Source organism: Narcine bancroftii, chromosome 5, assembly GCF_036971445.1.
Source record: "Narcine bancroftii isolate sNarBan1 chromosome 5, sNarBan1.hap1, whole genome shotgun sequence".
NCBI lineage: Eukaryota > Metazoa > Chordata > Chondrichthyes > Torpediniformes > Narcinidae > Narcine > Narcine bancroftii.
This window is the reverse complement of record NC_091473.1, coordinates 102,155,293-102,176,130: the sequence shown is the minus strand read 5'-3', so window position 1 is coordinate 102,176,130 and position 20,838 is coordinate 102,155,293. Positions and strand designations below refer to the sequence as shown.

Genomic DNA, 20,838 nt, shown 5'->3' with positions numbered 1-20,838 from the left:
AGTGTGGCAGTGATGTGTGGAATTAAAATGTTGGCCATTCGGAGGTCCTTGCTGTTGCAGATGTGAAGGAGGTCAATGAAATGACCTCCCAATCTGCATCCAGTTTCCCAAATGTAGAGGAGGCCAGATAGGAAACATCAAATTGAATAAATGATCCCTACATATTCACAAGCGAAGTGTTACTTCACTTGGAAGAACTATTTGAGACCCAAAATGGTGGTGAATAAGGAGGTATATGTCCAAGTGTTATGGTCACAGGGGTAGGTACCAAGAGAGTGATTGATGGGAAGAGATGAGATTTCAACAAAGTGGAAAGGGAAGGCGAATATGTGTCAGATGGTGGAATCCCTTTGGATCTTGTTTGGTGCAGAAGGAAATGCCAATGTCATCATTGAAGTACCAGAGAAAGAGTTACAACATAGAACATTATAGCACAGTACAGACCTTTAAGCACTCAATGTTGTGCTGACCTATATATAGAGCTCTCCATAATAATTGGGATAAAGACACTTATTTCCTTTATTTGCCCCTGTGTCCAACAGTTGTAAAATTGTAATCAAACAATACACATATAATTAAAGTTCACATTCCTGATTTTATTCAAGGTTATTTGGATACATTTTGGTTTGACTATGTAGAAATTCAAGCCACCATAATGTTTGGGACATTTGGCTTCACAGGTGTTTGTGAGTACTCAGGTATGTTTAATTGCTTAATTTGTGCATGTATAAGAGAGCTAGGCTTGCTTCAAAGCTTTTGATCACCTTTGGAGTCTGTCATTGCCATTTTTTTCCAGAGTTGTGCCAATGAAAGTCAAAGAAGCCATTATGAGGCTGAAAAACAAGAATAAAACAGTAAGAGACATTGCTCTAACACTATTGTAATTGACATGGTCTTCCCACATCCCCATGTTCTACCAAATCAAGGCTGCCTGCAAATTGGAAGAACAACATCTTATTATTCTGTCTCGGTAGTCTCCAACCAGTTGGTATTGATATCAACTTTCCCCATTTCTGTTAACCCTCTCCCCTGGTGTCTCTCTTTCCTTAGCCCTCTGTCTCCTTTCCTTCAGCTCCCCACCCTATTCCCTTCCTTCATCTATCAGACGATCCTTATTAGCCGTCTGCCCTCTCCTCCATCCCTCCTCAGCTTCCTTCTCCTACCCTCTTACCTTTAGCCTGTGCTCCTCTTCCTTCCTCCACTCCTCCCACCTTCCATGAGTGTCTCCATTTTTCTAGATTCCTGACGAAGGGCTCAGGCCAGAAGTGTTGTCCTTTACCTCCTATGGATTCTGCATGACCTGCTGAGTTTTTGCGTATTGTTCTTGACCCTAGCATCGGTAGATTTTCTCGACAAACATCAGAGTTCCCCTGTTGCCTGCCTCCGCATACACCCACACACACATAGGCAACTCAATATATCTTAACTGTTTTCCTGCATGAATAGGAGAGTTAGTGACTGTAGAAATTTGCACAATGCAACGTTTAGGGAGAACTTAACGAGCTAAATTTGACTGTAGCAGGAACTGACGGTACTGTGTAAAAGGTGGAAATACCAGTAGGTAATTTTCTGTAATACACATGTGGTGTATAAGTGCTGCATTGGCTCAAACATGAAAAATTGCTCAGCATTAACACTCTGTCCATTTGTCCTGCAGCTAACATGAGGAATTGTATGCACTTATAAATTTGGCCTTACAGCCACTTATAATATTCAAGTGATTTATTATAAGCTTATTTGAGTATTTAACCATAATTATTGCAGCTATGCAATGTCTGGTTCAAAGTGGAGTTTAAATGAGGGAAAATTCTGCTGTGAGCAAGTCAGTCATTTCCCTGAATGTTGTAGATTATCTAATGTTTCTCCCTGACAGATGGAGCATTAACAACAAAGATTCTGTGTCTTATTGCAATTTAGTATGTTGAATCACTTTTAATTGGCAAATTATCTTACCTCATAGAAAATTCCGATTGGCAACTCTTGGCTTCCATTTGACTTCAGGGTATCTGCAAAGTGAGCCTGCAAAGCTTCATAAGGTACCTGAGGTGCAATGAGATTTCAAAGGCACATAATCTTTATTTTTATAACTGCATGTGGTATTTCATGACAGAGGTAGTATTGAAAGAGTTGGAGAAGACTGGTCAGCACATAGAGGGAAGTGAATATGTGGAACAAGCTGTCAGAGGAAAGGGTGGAGACTGATATTATTGCAATGTTTAAAAGATTTTTGGATAGATATTTGATCTGGAAGGGCATAGAGGGATATGGGACTAACATGGGCAAATGTGATGAGAGTAGATTGGCATTTTGGTCAGCATGGTCAAAAGAGGACAAAAGAGCTCATTTCTGCGCTATACAACTCCATCCCTCATGTAAACACATGAAATATGTGGATAAACCTCCAATCAAACACAACTATTTCTGAGGTAGTTAGTGGATCTCTTTCAGCACTTTAAAAAATTTCTGTTTAGTCAGAAGTCAGTTACCACCATTCCTATTTGAAAATGCAGCCACCTGAAATTTTAGTGATAAACATTTTCTGAATCTAATTTATAAATTTGAATTTCCTTCATGAATTGAAAAATGGAACAAAGAAGCACATCTCATTTTTCCAGGGTAGAGAGGTCCAAAACTGGAGGACATAAGAAGTAGGTGGGTGGTGGATTTATGGAATAACCTGCCAGAAATGAGTATAATGATGACGTTTAAATGACGTAAAAAGGGGTAGATGTGCGAGGCTTGGTGTTATATGTGACTAGCTCAGGAATGATAAGTTGAACTGAAGGGCTTATTTTTGTAGTGTATCACTCGATGACTCTAATGCTATGTAAGAAACTGAGGTGAAAAGCCATGGCATAGAACATAACCAAGACTGGTGTTGAAGGAGTAATAGACCTGTGTTAATATTAGTTTAATGTTAAAATTATATTTTATATAAATATTGTTTAGTAAGTTAGTTTTGGGTGGACAGAGCTGATTTACATTCTATAGACACACATGGTTCTTTGCAGCTGGTAATTGGCTTCAGCATCAACAAAGTATTTGCATTTTAAACCCCATTGTTCACAGAAGCCAGTTTGAAAGACGGAATAGCTGCTGATTGCAGTTGAAGTAAAAAATGAAAGGATTTATGATGGTTTTGAGATGTTAAAAACAATAGGTGTTATTTAAGAAGCACCTGGGTAAATGCACAGCCCTTTTGTGTCCATGTGGGAAGAGAACCATCAAACAAAGATAATTACTTTGATTCTGTGAGTAAGTGGACAGAGATGTTTTAGTACATTAGTGTGAAAAGACATCATGAACTTCAAAGACAAATGATGGCACATGTCATGAGAGATTTGGAGAAATTTATTATAAAATTCAGACATTTTGAATCTGTTTTTAGAAGTTAAGACCCTGTGTCTCTCTCTCTCTCACACACACACACACACACACACACACACACACACACACACACACACACACACACACACACACACACACACACAGAGGAGTTGTGAAAGACAGGGTTGAATTACAGTAACCAGACTAGGTACTGTTATGTATTTCTCCTAATAAAAGGTGAATGCAGAAAATAAGTGGATTTCAAAAAGGACACTGTGCTTTGAAAACTCTGTCTCTCTTAAGAAAAAAACTGAAGAAGAAAATTTGACCTTCTGGAATGATGGGACTTGTATTATCCTATTCACAGGAGATACAATCATAAGTGGCTTTTAAATAAGTAAGTCCACTTCTTATTTGTGCCCAGAAAATGGTTACAGCTGCATGAAGGAAAATCTCTCTGAAGGACAACTCATGAAAAGAATTGTGAGTTTAAAGAGGCCTGAAGATATGATGTTTGAAAGCATATTATGATTATTTCTGAACTGAAAATTTAAATCCTTCAACCAAGACCAAAATGATACTGAAGTTCTAAAAATTGACTTTTTAGAGTTAACTAACACACACACAAAACATTTGTGCATTGTGGGGTTAAATTTAGAGTTTAAGTTAGAGATAAGTAAGAAATAATAATGTTATTATAGTTTAATATAACAATTATTTTGAATTTACCATTGCTTGGTGAATTTTCCATTGCTAACAAAGCTTCTCTAGTCCCTAACAAAATTAAAAGGGTGGTTAGTTCATGAGAAAGGGAATATAATACTGGAATTGAGGAAAACCCAAGGAACATTAAACCATCCGAATTATAGTTCAAATTGTGTCTATCTAAAATTACTAATGAACTCCAGCAGGACTTGTTTGCAAGACAATGAGAATGTTTAATCTGCCTGACTGAATAATTGCCAATATAATTATATTTATTCACACTTAGAAAAAACATTTTATTTTCCCTGTAGGCATGAAAGTGTTTGGAATGAAAGAATTTAATTATCAAATAATTTGAGAAAGTAACCAAGAGGCTAATCAATGAATTATTGTTATTAACCTGATGTTTTCATTATGAGCAATAATTATTTGAACTGTTTTACGTGGCAAATTTTGCAAACGATTTCATTCTTGTGTTTGAAAATGCAACATTTGGGAATCAATATTGTATTCGTCCAAATTATAATAACTCCAATGTAATTTGAATAAATTTATTTTCACTTTCACTTTTTAACTTTAGATCATCCGGATGCATTTTAAAACTTCTGACTAGTTAGTGGCAGCACGTGAAAGCTCGCAGTGGATCTATCTTGAACCTCTCCATTTCATTTAAAACACAGAATGGAGTTCCAAAATACCATTTGCAGGGTAAAAAGAAGTCTGTTCATAGAGCCTCAAAAGTGTTTCTGTTAATTAGAAAGTGGCAATTTAAACTCTACAGCAATTCACTGGCAGCCATGATGGTACAGTTCATTTCCCCGTATCCAAAATGCTTAGGACCAGACGTTGTTCAGTTTTTGTTTTATCGGTTATCAAACAAAACCGAAAAAACAGCACAGTAGCTTCAGCCGTCGCCAGTCCTGACTATAGTCCCTGCTCCTACCCAGGAGCCTGAGGTTTCCCCCTCCTTTCTGGAAGGCTGCTTTCCTTGATGACGCTGGGATAAAGGACTACTTGTGGCTAGGAGACAGCAGCACGCAGTTTATAAGCCACGTACAGTGGAGGGTAAAGAAGAAATTGAAAGAGAGAAGGGAGGGAGTTATCTGAAACGAGGACAGTTGACATTCATGTCCTTTGGTTTAAGGACTGATCCTTGCACCAAAATTTTCCCCATGCACTATCTGACTCACCGACTTCCTCCAGTCACTTACTGATGGCTTGAGATTCCAGCCTGTTATCTGAGCCGACATCCAGCCATTCAGCGTCTGTCTCCTCTGTCTTACAGAGTGTCAGAGCCCCACATGGGCAAGTCAGGTGATAAATTTTTCAACTTGTGACATGATGTCGGTGCCGCAAAAAAGTTTGGTTTATGGATCTTTTCGGTATTCAGAACTTTGGATACGGGGAAATGTACTGTCTCAACAACAGCAAGAACCCTCAGATTTTGCCTTAGGATTTGGGTTAAATTTAGACAGATCATCTAATACAACATACAGAATTCCAATAAATATAAAATTCAAAGTGACTCTCACTGACTTTAATGGAAGTAAGCTGCAGACCTTCTGCCAGATATTTAAGGTATCCCTAACTCTTTAGCAGAGATGAAAAGTTTTGTTTTAAAAGTTGATTATAAGAAAAATCTTTCCTGTTCTGTAGAACTTGATAAGTGGGCATCTTTGAAGACTAACACAGAGCATCCAATTTAGCTTTTTGATGGTTTCACCACTTGAGGCTTTAGTGCAAAGCAGTATTTTAGATCAAGCTAAATAAAACAAATGGCAAATATCTCTACTGAACTAAAGACTTAGGTTGATAGCTAAACCATCATTGAGCTTAGTTTGATAACTCACAAGATAGTTTCTTTAGTAGCATATCTATCTTGGGATACTTCCCTGCAACTTTTACTGATACCTATATAATGCTGATAATTAATATATGCCTTGAATTCTTCAATTTTTATTCTTGTTTTATTATTGTTGTCTGTCAAAATTAATTATTTTTGTTTTTCAACTGTAATTGGAACTAAACTGGTAATAACAATGTGATATTGCACATTCCAAACTTGCCCTTTATTGTCTATATCTTTGGCTTGGCTTCGCGGATGAAGATTTATGGAGGGGGTAAAAGTCCACGTCAGCTGCAGGCTCGTTTGTGGCTGACAAGTCCGATGCGGGACAGGCAGACACGGTTGCAGCGGCTGCAGGGGAAAATTGGTTGGTTGGGGTTGGGTGTTGGGTTTTTCCTCCTTTGCCTTTTGTCAGTGAGGTGGGCTCTACGGTCTTCTTCAAAGGAGGTTGCTGCCCGCCAAACTGTGAGGCGCCAAGATGCACGTTTTGAGGCGATATCAGCCCACTGGCGGTGGTCAATGTGGCAGGCACCAAGAGCTTTCTTTAGGCAGTCCTTGTACCTTTTCTTTGGTGCACCTCTGTCACGGTGGCCAGTGGAGAGCTCGCCATATAACACGATCTTGGGAAGGCGATGGTCCTCCATTCTGGAGACGTGACCCATCCAGCGCAGCTGGATCTTCAGCAGCGTGGACTCGATGCTGTCGACCTCTGCCATCTCGAGTACTTCGACGTTAGGGATGAAAGCTCTCCAATGGATGTTGAGGATGGAGCGGAGACAACGCTGGTGGAAGCGTTCTAGGAGCCGTAGGTGATGCCGGTAGAGGACCCATGATTCGGAGCCGAACAGGAGTGTGGGTATGACAACGGCTCTGTATACGCTTATCTTTGTGAGGTTTTTCAGTTGGTTGTTTTTCCAGACTCTTTTGTGTAGTCTTCCAAAGGCACTATTTGCCTTGGCGAGTCTGTTGTCTATCTCATTGTCGATCCTTGCATCTGATGAAATGGTGCAGCCGAGATAGGTAAACTGGTTGACCGTTTTGAGTTTTGTGTGCCCGATGGAGATGTGGGGGGGCTGGTAGTCATGGTGGGGAGCTGGCTGATGGAGGACCTCAGTTTTCTTCAGGCTGACTTCCAGGCCTATATACTGTAATTACTAAACATTATTGTCCCTCCACATTCCCCTCTGTCCCCAGTTATCTGTCAAAAGACAGTATTCCTTGATCCATTAAATGCTAACCTGGCTTTTCTCTTTATTAACTCTATTTTTTTTTTGATTTTATCTGAGATTTGTAATTTTTCTGCAGACTGTATAATACTTGCATTTTACAGCTACTTTCAGAAAGCACCAGACATGATTACCTGCTCATTGTTTGATCAGTGCAATAAAGAAAAACAATGTTTGGAAGATGATCTTCAGGGCAGGTTGGTAGAAGTTCCAACCTAATTGGATTAGATTCTGGATGGACTTTGTTGAAATGGTTGCGAACGGTGCTCCCAAGATCCTTTCATATAATGCAGGTTCAGGATTTTGATGGGTTTTAAAGATGACATGATCCTTTTTTTGGGGAGACCAATTCAGTGTAAATTTTACTCCAATTACTATCTGAAATACCCTTAAGCATTCAGAGATGAGAAAATTTAGAAAATCTTTCTATTATTACTAGCATTTTTATTTGAGTATCTACTATACAAACTAAAATATAATCAGAAATCATTGGGAACATGGATAACATTTCAAATAAATATATACCTTTGTCTCTCTCTGGCTGAAAGGTTAATATACCTGTAGCAATTGGGCCTGAGCAATATTTCCTGCTATTAGTTCAGATTTGTAGTTTTTCAGCTTTTACTCAAATGTAGAATGTTTAAGCACACCTACCTATTGAAATAGGAATAGCATTAGAATTTACTTGAATCACTAAAAAAAACATGTTAAAGGATCCAATTCAATAGTCCTGATGGGAGAGGTCTTAACAGCAAAAGTTAACATGTCTACCAATCTTTTTATTACTCAATTAGCTTTATTTTAAAACAGTTTATCATCCGATCCCTTTAACAAAATTTAAGTGGTTATGGTGATTTTATTCAACTTTTATAAACATTCTTTTTTAGAAGAATTTACATTGAACAAGAAATACTGACCACATTAATAACAGTAATACCTTGAACTAAATATTGTCCACACAAAGGTTTGAGCTCGGCCTTCATATAGTGGAAATTGAGGAAATTTAATCTTATTTCCCAAACAATGAACTACATCATTGCTATAAAGTTTGACTCTCATAAAGTCTCAGACTTTACATCATTGGGGCCAGAACTAAATCAACAGGTTTATACTCTTCCAAGGTGCTGAAAACAGACAAACATTAACATCCGTTCAACAACTGTAGAATCTTCTGCAAATCGTAAGTTATCTACATTCCAAATACATTATATTGTGATCTAATAGTGAGTCCAATATCAGTGGAAGGAAATTTACTGGTGGGGATTCTGATCCACCTGCATTTGGAAAAGCAAGGACTGATTAAGGACAGACAGAATGGCTTTGAAGTCATGAATTTAATTGGGTTTTTGAAAGAGGTAATTAAGAGGATTGATGAGGACATCCCGTTAGATGTTGTCTATGTGGACTTTTGCAAGGCTTTTGATGAGGTCCAACATGGAAGAGTGTTTAGTGAGGTTAGATTACATAAAATCAATTGCGAGCTAACCAGCTGGAAATAAAATTTGCTTGGTGGTAGGAAGTGGGTGAAAGTGAAAGGTTGTTTTTTCACATCAGAGGCCTGTGACCTATGGTGTGCTGCAGGGATCAGTGCCAACCTAACCTTAACTCTGCACTTTGTCATCTTTATTGATGATTTGGATGAAAAGATAGGTGGCATGATTAGTAAGTTTGCACATGACACCAACATTGGTGTTTTAGTGGACAGTGTAGAAGCTTGACTCAGGCTACAACACTTGGGAAAGTGGGCAATGTAAAGGAACACAAAATATAACTTGGGAAAGTACAAACTGATGCATTTTGAAACAGTAAACCAAGGCAGGACATACAGAGTAAATGACAGAACCCGAGGGAGTTTTGTGGAATAGAAGACCCAAAGGTCCAAGTACATAATTCCCTTAAAGTGACAACAAAATGGTAAAGAAGGCATATGGCATGCTTGCTTTCATTGGACAGCTGATGACCTGAAATAGAGTGTGCAGTTCTGGTCACTATACTACAGAAGAATTGAGAGTAAACTACAGTTGGTGCAGATAAGATTCACAAGGAAGTGGTGGGCTTGAATTATGAGAACCTGGATAGGCTTTAACCACATTCCTTGGAGCAAAGGTTTATAAAACTATGAGGGGTATAGATAAAATGATGGTCACAGTCTTATTTCCAGGAGAGGATATCTAAAAGTAGAAGGCATAGGTTTAAGGTGAGATGGGAAAGATTTAAAGGAGATACGACAGGCTAGTTTTTTCCACACAGGGGTGATGGGTTTAGAAGGATCTGGGCCAAATGAAGGCAAATGGGACAAACTCCAGCAGGCACCTTGGTTAGCATAGATAATTGAGCCAAAGACACCATTTCCATGTTGAATAACTCTGAAATATCATTAGCTTTCTTATAAATAGCAGTTACCAAACTGCAATATTATGTTTCTTGATAGAGCCAATGGTTCACAAATGGCTCATGAAGTAAAAGAAAACTGCATTTCACCATTCTCTTTATGGAAGCCCGTCCATACAAACTGACTAAATTTCCAACCATCCGTTCAGCAGCAAAAGTAGCATCAAAGAATTTAATTCACATTAGTTCTAAGATAGTTTGATCGTTTCAGTAATTTAAATATCTTTTCCATGACAAATCACACTTGCTATTGTCCTTCTAGAAATTGTGTGATTCAATTGTGTGTTCCATATACATCTGCATGGAATTACTATATTTTGTTAAATAATTCTAATGATCAAAACACAGCTTTTTTAAAAAAAAGTCTCAACATGCATATACAATGCCACTTTACAATGCTTTAAAGTTATATCTATCAAACAAATCGTACATATACACACATCTGATTTTGAAATATGCATTGAATCACAGAAATCTTTCAGCCAATAATGTTCTAATTGAATGAAAACCTATAAGAAACAAGAATAAAAGCTGCATGCATTTTAATAATTTTTTGTACTTGGGACTGAATCCTCTCCAGACAAGTCCCTTACCCACTAATCATACTCTTACCTGAAAGCCCTACCCAGAGAAATGCTTTGACAGCCAGATGAGCCATACCTACTGTGTGTCAAGGTCAAAGAGATTGAATCCTTGTGAAAGTTTCTGACAAAAATCATTCAAACATTATTTTAAAAATTAAGCATTGGGTTTAACATTTTTACAATTCCTTACAAGATTTTAAAATTTAAAAACTAATTAAAACACTGGCAACTAAACAAAACAATCATGTTATTTACTTTTTGCATTTGATTAAGTCAATCTTTTGATTTACCTTTATCTCAGTCTTTCTTCTGTAAAAAAAAGTCAATGGTCTTGTTGATCTTCGGCCAGAATTAAATCAGCAAATAAACAGCAGACAGATTTCCAAATGTAAATTCTGGAAAATCTGCAAAGGTTTGGAACTTTTCAAGTTATGCATGAGAACTGTACATCTGTACAGTTACATCTAAAATTTTATCTAGAATAAAATTCAACACATTAAACAGTGGAACAAGCAAAGGTAAATATATAGTTGAAAAACTGAAATGTGAAATGATCCTAGATAAATACATATATGTGGAGTTTCAAGTGAATGTAACTGGCATGAGGAAGAGGAAGGATGTTAAATGATCTCTTGCAACAGGTTGTCATGTATTCAAATTTCACCTGTGCCAAGATCTCAGACATCATTAAAAGGAATTTGCATGCTTTCACTGATAAACATGAGCCACTTTCCTGAAACCAGAGCAGGGTCCGGTCAGGTGGCTGAGGTGGGGAGTGTACCTGGCATCTGTAAGCAAGACACTTTAGAGGTAGGGGGTTTGTAAGTAAGGTCACAGTTGGACAGAGTGGACGGCAAATGAATTTAACATCAAATGAGCATGGGTCACTTAATAAAACTAAACAAGAAATTTTTATCTTTTACTTTTATATACCGAGTCAGTTCATTTCGTTGTCTTCTCCTTCTGTCATTTTAGGTGATGGAGGTCCATGGTAGGATTTCTCAGTGTGAAAAAAAAATGAGCATGGGTGACAACTATTCATGACCAAGGTTGATGATAGATTTAACATTCAAAACACCATAACAGACTTTTGCTTTGGGATGGAGGAATCAGGGATAAGGGAGATTTGGAAATTCAGTCACAAAATTGTTTGGGCAGAACTGGAGTGAGTAGTAATTTGCATGGCACCTTATCATGACTCTTAGTGACATCTTGAAGGACTTTGAAAACAGCTTCTGTGATTCAACGGGATTCAGATTACAGAAATGGTCAAAAACAAGGATGGGGAAGAAACCAGTAAAGTGATCTGTAACAACACTGGCAGGTCAATTTCATCAGTGGTTTAATCAAGTAAAAAATGCATGGTTGTAAAAGCAAACAGTGGCAATGCAAATGAAATTTCATTTTGGCATATGGGCTGGTGGCTGATTTATTATCTCATACTATCTGGTGCTGTTCATATTTGAATTTAAAAAAATCCTCCACCATCTCACCACTTTTGTGTATGATGGTTTGCCACTGTAACAAAAAGACACCATAATAATAAGTCATGAATGCAGGGTACAGTAGCATTAGCATTTTATTTTCCTTTTTTTTGTTGCATAGGAAATGCAGCACTTGCTTCCAGTAATCATATTGTAATGTGAGAAGTTGGTAGCACTAATGGTTGAATACAAGAGTTAAACTAATCCACACCAGCTCAAAACTTGCAGAGATTTAGTTGAGTAAGAATTGACGCCCACAGTGTTTCTCAACCAATAACATACTTTCACATACACGTTTTTTTTAAATGACCACGAGAACAGAATCATTGCCAATACTAGAGGCACAACAAATTTACTGAACTCATCTAAAGTAAATGTTCAACCGTGCATGAAACTAAACAGCCATTTCCTTAATTCTCGTTTTAAAAATACGTGCTCTGGTGCGAAGGTAGGGGTGGGCACGGGTACCCATTCTCCCATCTGCTAAAGTGCTACCTGCTCCCAAAATTCTGAAGTTCTTTTTAGTCCTTCTGTTGGAGAAGGAGCTTCTGACCCGGACAAAACAGCACTGCTGCACAGTAATGGGACGGTAAATGCACAGACGTCATTTAAAAAAAATAAACTGAATCGCGTGCGATGCCACTTATAAGTAACTGTCAGGTAAGTTTTATTGGGTACACAGTTTCTAAATTTGGAACTGTGCCCACCCCCTCGGGTGAAGCAAAATAAACAAAAATAAGTAATACTGAAAATGTTTTTAAAAAGTAAATGTATTAGCTCAAAAAAAAACTGAAAACACCCCCCAAAAAATAGACAGATGGGTTCTCAGTGAAATATCTTTAAAACTATCTGACAAGAACCAAGTCAGGAAAAAAATGACTAACATAAATTTGAGTAATATTTATACAGCTCGTTAAGCATTATGGAATAGCATGCAGTAATATTGTTTGGTTACTTTACATTTGCTTAATTATCAGGAGAAGGTTCTGACAGACAGCGAAGGCGACCGTTGTAGAAAATTGTAGTTCAGAAGATTCATATAATACAGATTTCACAGGCACCACTTTTTTGTAATGTTTCAGGTAATATGCTGGTAGTCTTATTTTTTTATTTTATCTAAAGCTGGCATTTATAATAATGACAAAAGGCAAGGATTGACGTAAACTCAATAGATACCAAGGTTAACCATAGATTTTGTCCATAGTTCTCATGCAGAAAACACTGCTGCGCATTTACACTGTCATAAAGCAAGTGAAGTGAGCCCAAGTTGTCACATATCATTGCCAGCCTGTAATAGCACCATGTAATGGATTTGCATTTAACAGTAAATTTAATTATAAACCTGGTGACACAGTATTCATTACAATTAAGTGCTATAGATCAGCTTCAATGTTACCTGCCACACACCAAAATAATTTTCAGTACTGTTTGCAAACATTTTTGTATTTTTTTTAATTAAAAAGATTTTCTAAGTTCCGAGCTGTTGTACAGCTTCGGTTTGCAATTGCAAAGCTGGGTTTTACTGTCAAACGCTGATGCATGCATTACTTTCAAGACAAGACTTTTTATTTTAGTGCATCGGAATCCTGCCAGGTGCCATTAAAGCTCTCCTTCTATTATCAAGCCAATCTCAAAGTCATGTTCTTATGGTATTTTGTTCCATGGAGGCCTTCTATCAAAGATATTTCCAGAGACACAATTGAATGTGTAGTATTGTTTGACATTCAAAAACGTTGCTACAAAGAAAAAAAGAACCATCTTAAGTGGTGTGTCTGATTTTTTTTTTGTCCAGTCCCTAGTTTATCAACACTGCCACTAAAAAAAAGAGCCGCAGTATGCATGAAGAAAAAGGTGAGAGAACCTGTCATGGAACTTGCATATTACTGTGGGCTGACTGAATTCTGCAAACTATGCTTTCGAGAGGAATTTTCATTCTTGTGTGGCGGAGCAGACACGAGGGGCTGAATAGCATATTTCTGCTCTTATGTCTTAGGGTCTTATCCCTTCTCCCATCTTTACTTTTGAAGAATAGCTGATCTAGAGCATCAGGGCAATTTCTAGTCTGTCTGTACTATTAGTTATCTAAGTTCAACTTTGACTTTGAAGTCAGTCAGTTAGAACTGCTAACTTACTGGCAGACAAAAACCCATGATCATTGTTTTGCAAAATTAATAAAAACAAAAACATACATTTCTAACCTGATATTGTAGACTCTAAGCTTGCTTTTGTTTACCTCGGCAACATTCTTTAAGGCTACATTCTTAAAGAGGATGCAAAGATAATTGAATAATCGAAGGGTAAAGTTAACATTACATTTACCCACCCTGATGGTTGGGTGGGGGAGTAAAGAAAAAATAATCACATCTCCCTTCTATTAAAAGAACGACATGCTGTCCATACCTCCTAAATGAAACTGAATTCTCATTTGTTGTATTCTTCATACTGTGAAAGAGAGTGAGCTTAATAATACTTACCACCCCAATCTGTTTCATCCATTACCCTTTTGCCTACATACTATCTTTCTTCCAAACCTTTTAAAAAAAAACTTTTTTTTTAAAAACTTTAAATTTGTTCAGGTTTCCTTAGCATCTTTCAGACTTGAAACAACAAATACCTTCAAAAATACAGCATGTAAAGTCCATTTATAATGGTTTCTCAGTAGCCTATACTTTATAAGTATAGGAATATGCCATACCGATCAAAGAAGAAAAATAAAGTACTTAAATACATACAAAAAAGGAAACAGGAAAGTTTATAACTCAAGTCCAGTTCCCAGAGGAATAGCAATACTACGAATGCTGCCTTATAACCAACGATCAGAAGATCCACTAAGCTAAATTGACAGATTTTTTTTCTCATTTTAACAATGTTACAAAAGTTCCTGCATTACAAAATAGGGCAGATTAAATCAGTGTAATTAATACAACTATACAACATACAAATTACAAATCTGCTGAATGGGCAGCTCAACTTTTTTTCTTTCCTTGCTTTGCAGCCATGACTAATCACACTCACCAACAAAAAAATTGAACAAAATTAACTGCCCGAACTATTGCTTTTTTTAAAAACTGTTTTAAAAACAGGGTGCATTTTTTACTTATTATTTTGTATGTACAACCAATTCTACTCATAAACCTTGATATTTAACAAGGTTCCTACAAAAAAAGTTTGTCCGTGCTATTCCCTTCACTGTGAAGCACTGCAAGCTGCTCTTTGTATAGTGCACAAATGTCAATGTAATGCCCAGCTACGTGCTAAAGGAAGGCTAAGGATGTGGATTACAAGAAATTACATCAAACAATTACAATCACACAATACGGTATTGTGGAACACTTACTCACCACTTAGTAGACACCTATCAAAATCCAGAAACTTGTTTTAATCATTTTAATATACATAATCAGTAAACAATTTGAAAACTTGGAAGTTTCAAATGTGCATATAAAATGGGCATTTTTTTGTTTTTCTTGAATGCAAATTCCTTGCAGTCTGCTATGCTGAGAAAAATATGGGTCTGGGATTTGAATGAAAGTTTAAGGCTCAAATGTGAACAAACTGTTCTGAAATTTGTTGGAGCAGGGTTCAGCTTAGTGCTTCACAGTTCTACTGCAACTCTAAGGAGAGCCCTTCCTGTCTGTGCATTCAGCGTTTACAATTTACAAGACAAACACCTAACAGACTGCATTAACAGCAGCACCAACTTTGGTCAAATAAAAAAAATTAAAAATAAAACTTGCTAAGTGATAAATCAGGTATTGCATATTTTTTCATATATCTGGGAAAACAAAGGAAGACACCAAATAATATTAAAATGTAGCAACATCCAAAAAAAATACTGATACACTAGCAACTACAAATTTCAAAAGTACTGACTGTGAAGGACAATGAAATCTAATCCTATCTGCGGCAAAACTTATTTGTTTCCTACATGTTGAAACTTTACAATGGCTGACATCAATGTCGCATTTAAAAAGTGTCTCTGATTGCTACACCAGGAAAAGACCCAAAAGGATTGTTACATTATAGGAACATGTGCAATGATTCCACGTATAATTGCTATCCAGGGCAAGGCACATTGATGCGGAATTTTTTTTATATTTTTCGTGCAAATCAAGAAACTTATTCCATTAGGGAAAAAGTGAGGAGCAAAAGTGTCTTCCCAAGACTTTCTGTTTACTGATTGTATAGGACAGTAGTAGAGGCCTTTTCCTAAGGCCCAACAAGTACAGTTCAAAAGGCAAGTGCCCGGAATAGGGATTATATTTCTGTGTCTTAATGCACTATACATTTCTCCTACATTGTCTATATAAAAATTAGTCACTAACACTAGATCATGCATTTTAAATGTCTGATTGGCTGGCAAGCCAAGCAGAGAATATATACGGTTGGTATACCATGGGAAAATGGTTTGTTAAATATTTGCGAAGCGTGCCTCATAGGATGGATGAGGGTTTGCTTTGCCGTTTGGTCAGAAATCTATTTCAATGCAGTGTTTTTTTTTGTTTCTTACATGTACAAGTTACTTAAATTGATACGGATAAATTCCTAGATACAACATGTGGATCTGAATTCTAGTGTTCCAAGGTGGAACAATGAAAAACTCGTCAAGATTTTAATCTGTGTACTGTGCCTTTGAACTCAGAAAGAATTTTACTGATAGTATGATGTGGCGATTTTCTATTATGTGCTTAGTTAAAACAATGAGTAGCTATAATTTTGAATGTAGTTTACATGATCTGGTAAAAGCACCATTAGCTTTTTTTTAATTTTTTTTTAAATCTTCCTTCAGTTTACTTGAGGGATGCAAGTTTATTTTAAAAAAAATAAAAAAAGCAAAAAATAGCTCCCCTTTTTTTCTTGCAAGGCTATGATTTTACCCCGATAGTTTAGAGTCCTGGGGTGGGAGGACTTGGAAAACAAAAATAGAATTTTCAACAATCTCTATCATACAAAGATATTTAACTATCCAATGAAATTGCACTTTACTCAATTAATCAAAAAAATTAAACCTTTTTGATTGATTCCTGTTAGTTTCAATCAAAACAGACCATCCTCCCCAGTTTGCATGGATTTCTCATTTTTAACAATTTATCTTATTGTTGGAGAGAAAAATAAAGAAAACAAAAATGGTGTGAATGCAGCATTTCAACCTTCTTATAGTGAGATGTTTGAATGTTATATACCTTTCAGGATGCCTATCGGAGCTATGATAATTAATGTGCGTCGGTATATAGCTTGGTTTGTGTTTCGTAAATTTTCTGAAAAAAAGAAGAGCTGTATTTTGTGATATGTTGCAGAGAAAGCTGCCCTAGCTATTTCCATGGTCTTGTAGTATTTTATATCTTGCAGGATTTAGCTATGGAACTTCAAAATACATCTGTTTCATTATCTTTCACAAATATATTTTCTGTTGAGGGTCTCTTGCTAGCTGGAGATTGCCTGAAATAGTTAGACTCTAGATAACTGTGTGGTAATCACACAGTTTGTAAGGGGTAGCGGACTATTTCTATCCGGTATGAGAGACTACCTGGCTATGCCTACCTTCTACTTTTAAAACACTTCAGAATTTTCTAACAGAGCCTAAGTATTTCAGTACCTCTGTAACAGACCCTTGTATATCAATAGCACGGTAATGAAAATGACGAGTATGACCAGTTCTTATTAAGTAAATCCATTGCTATGGTCTTCATCGTTCAGCTTTTAGGCGTGCTGTTTCATGTCACTTTTTTTCTGTTGAAATTCTATTGATCTCCCCTCCCCCCACAGCTTGAAGTGTAGTTGTCTTGCTCCCATGTTACAGAGTTGGGAAGGGGTCAGGTGGTCTGTCTGCTGGGTGGCGGGAAGCTATGGCCTTTATCCCAGGTACCAGGACTGGAAGAGAAGACACAAAGACACAGAGTTAAACTAAATGGGAATCAATGAGATGCAATGCAACAAAAGTAGCTTCTTATTTCTTAGTTTTTCTTGATATATACAATTTCTTCAGCAGATGAATTAGAGCAAATGAAATATGAGTATTAATTTTATTCATAATTATGACTCTCTTACTCTCTTCAGTCTAAAGCTGCAAAAGCTTTGACTTGGTACATTATCCAAAATCATAAAAGACTTTTAACAGAGAAGAATATTTGCCCTTTCAATTTCATGTAGCAGGTCAGTGTCTAACTGTGGTCCAAACTTGAATTATTAACTTCACTTTCACTTTTGGATACTACATGAAGTGTTACACATTTATCCACATTTATTTAAGTTTTAAATGATCGTTCAAAACTCAAAAAGCAGTCCCAGAAAGAGCAACAATCAAGGTTCAGCTTTTAAGTGTTTCCATTTGTGTCACAGCTTTACAATGTTATCTATTTAATGCAAAGAAAGGATCTGAAAACATCATGGTGGCTCAGGATAGGCAATTTATACAAATAAAGGCAAATTTGCTAATGTTGCAAAGGCAGGTTAGGAGAGTCAAATGTGACTATAATCCAAGAAGGCTTATAAAGGTCATTAAGACAGATTGTGAGAAGGCAAAGATCTAGTGAATGAGAAAATGTGAAATCTCCATTTTGGCAGAAAAATGTTAAAAAATAAAAATCTATCATGTGTATGTGAAAGTTTGCAGAGCTCGGATATGCAGAGGGAAATAATTTTTAAAAATATAGATTTTAGAAACTGAAATAAAATAAACAGAAAATGATGGAAATTCACAGAAGGTCAAACATCTGTGGAAAGAGAAACAGAGTTTCTGTTTCCAGCTGAACAATATCAGGCCAATTTGAAACAAATCTACTTTGCTTTCCACGGGTGCTCCCTGACTAACTGACTGCTTCCAGCATTTTCTGTTTTCATTTCGGATACACTGGGGGATGTGGGTGTCTAGTGTATGATTCCCATAAGGCTACTTATCAGGCATCACAAATAATTAGGAAAGCTATTATTTATTGCTGGAAAAATAAATATAAAAGCAGTTATACAGAACACTGGTAAGATCACATCTGGATTAATCTATATTAAAAAATCCATTGCTATGGTCTTCATCATTCAGCTTTTAGGCGTGCTGTTTCATGTCATTTTTTTTTCTGTTGAAATTATATTGATCTCCCCTCCCCCAACAGCTTGAAGTGCAGTCGTCTTACTCCCATGTTACAGAGTTGAGAAAGGGTCAGATGGTCTGTCTGCTTGGTGGCGGGAAACTATGGTCTTTATCCCAGGTACCAGGACTGGAAGAGAAGACACCAAGACACAGAGTTAAACTAAATGGGATCAATGAGATGCAATGCAACTCCTTATTTATGGAGAATATAACTGCATTGGAAACACATCAGGGAGGGATGCTGGACTGATACGTGAATTGTTTTAATGAAGGAAGGTTGAACATGTTGGACTTGTCTCTACTGGAGTTTTTAAAAGAGTGCGAGGGAATTTATTTGAAACATACAACTAAAGAGAGGGAGGACCTTAAACCAATCCCTATCATAAGATGAAATGTTCAAGTTAAACTAATGGAGCTAAGGAATAATAAGTCCCCCAGACAGAATGATCAACATCTCAACCTCTTCAGGGAGGTAGTTGTAGATATAGTGGATATTGTAGCAGCCTGCGAACCAAGTCGCGACCCGGATCACAAAATAGCCGGCAAATGCGGCAATCGCGAGGGCCCCGCAGGGACCAACATCCATCGTCCCATGTGACCTCCCATATGGCAGGAGAGGCAGGGAGTAAATATGAAAGGAGCTGGTAGAGCAAAAAAATCAGTCTTCGACCTCAACTCAACTGTGTGTGTCATTCTTATTCCACACTTCGTGTAGTGCGTACACTACATTGGTGACCCGACAGGTCCAATCGGCAGTTGGACCCAAAGATGATGGACCGAGCAGCTCTCCACTCAGTCTCGCTCAAGCTGCCAGTGTTCTGGGCATCACAGCCACAGGTGTGGTTTCAACAGGCTGAGGCCCAGTTTCATCTTCACCAGATTGCCGCTGATAATACTGCTATTACTATGGGGTGAGCTCACTCGACCAGGACACAGCAGCGAGGATCGTCAATTTCCTATGGCAGCTTCCAGAGCAAGGCAAATATGGTGGCCTCAAAGAGTCAGTAACCCGCAATTTCGGGCTATCACAGCATGAGCATGCTGTCCGTCCACTCCACTTGGACAGTTTGGGGGACAGGTCCCTCATGAGCAAGATGCTCGCACTCACCAAGGGGCACAAGCCTTGCCTGCTCTTTGAGCAGATTTTCCTGGAGTAGCTGCCCAAGGATAACCAACTCTTGCTTACTGACAAGGACTTCAGTGACCCCAGGAAAGTCACAGCCTGGGCGGACATACTCTGGAGACTGAAGAATGAAATTGGTGCCTCAGTAAAACAATTCGCCAAGTCCCAACTTCAGCTGGAAACAAGGCCACAGCAAACAGAGAGGCAAGTGGACCCCCCTGCCCAGCCATATCATGACCATCAACAATGGGGTGTGGGGGTCCATCAATGCCACCTACCCTGCACGTTTCTGGGAAACTCCATAGCCAACTATCATTAATGGCTGTGGTGGTTGGCCAATACAACATCCTCCGCCACAAGTGGGACTCTCTGTCGGGAAGGCGGTTCCTCGTGGACATCAGTGCTGAAATAAGTGTCCTTCACCACCCGCTCCCCCCCCCACAACCTATAACACCCGGAATGCAAAGCCAGGCCTGGCACTGAGGGCAGTGAACAGCACCTCTATATGAACTTATGGCACCCACACCATGCACCTACGTTTTGCTGGCCACCAATTTAAGTGGACCTTTACCATTGCGACAGTGGTGCAACCGCTCCTGGGATCCGATTTCGTGCATGTCCACTTCCTGCTGGTAGACTTAAAAGGGCGGCATTTGGTGCATGTCAGAACTTTTCAAACAATGCCCCCGGGGGAAGCCAACTACCGGCCCCCTACCTCAACTCAGTCATACTGTCCGATGATGCCTTCATTTGCATCCTGGTGAAGTTCCCCACAATCGTGGTGCTGCAATTTTCCTTCACAGAACCAAAGTGTGGAGTAAAGCACGACATCCTCACTGAGGGCCCCTCGCTACTCACCTGGGTGCGCTGCCTCCCTCCCGAAAAATTTGCCCTCACCAAAGAGGAATTTAAGAAAATTGAGGTGTTGGGGATAGTGCGGCGGTTGGACACGTCCCCCCTGCACATGTTCCCAAAGGTAGAAAGAAGGTGGAGGCTGTGTGGTGATTTCTGATGCCTCAACGAGGCCACCACACTGGACAGATATCCCATGCTCCATCCAAGATTTAC

The 20,838-nt window shown here is 38.1% G+C and overlaps 1 protein-coding gene across 34 annotated transcripts in view; it reads right to left on the bottom strand.

The window, feature by feature from the left end:
• Positions 1-575: 575 nt before the first annotated feature.
• nfia (nuclear factor I/A) overlaps positions 576-20,838 on the bottom strand; it is a 607,739-nt gene continuing 587,476 nt past the window's right edge. For 3 of the 34 annotated variants that reach the window (XM_069938543.1, XM_069938524.1, XM_069938530.1), the window contains one exon: positions 11,641-17,434. In XM_069938543.1, the coding sequence (XP_069794644.1) occupies positions 17,358-17,434 (77 nt within the window). In that variant the 3' untranslated portion in view covers positions 11,641-17,357. Of the gene's footprint in view, positions 834-1,171; positions 1,435-1,953; positions 2,041-4,056; positions 4,102-10,107; positions 10,201-10,369; positions 10,389-11,640; positions 17,435-18,613; positions 18,775-20,838 lie in introns of those variants that run through there. The other 31 variants (XR_011357787.1, XR_011357794.1, XR_011357789.1 and 28 more) reach the window with 31 other exon arrangements.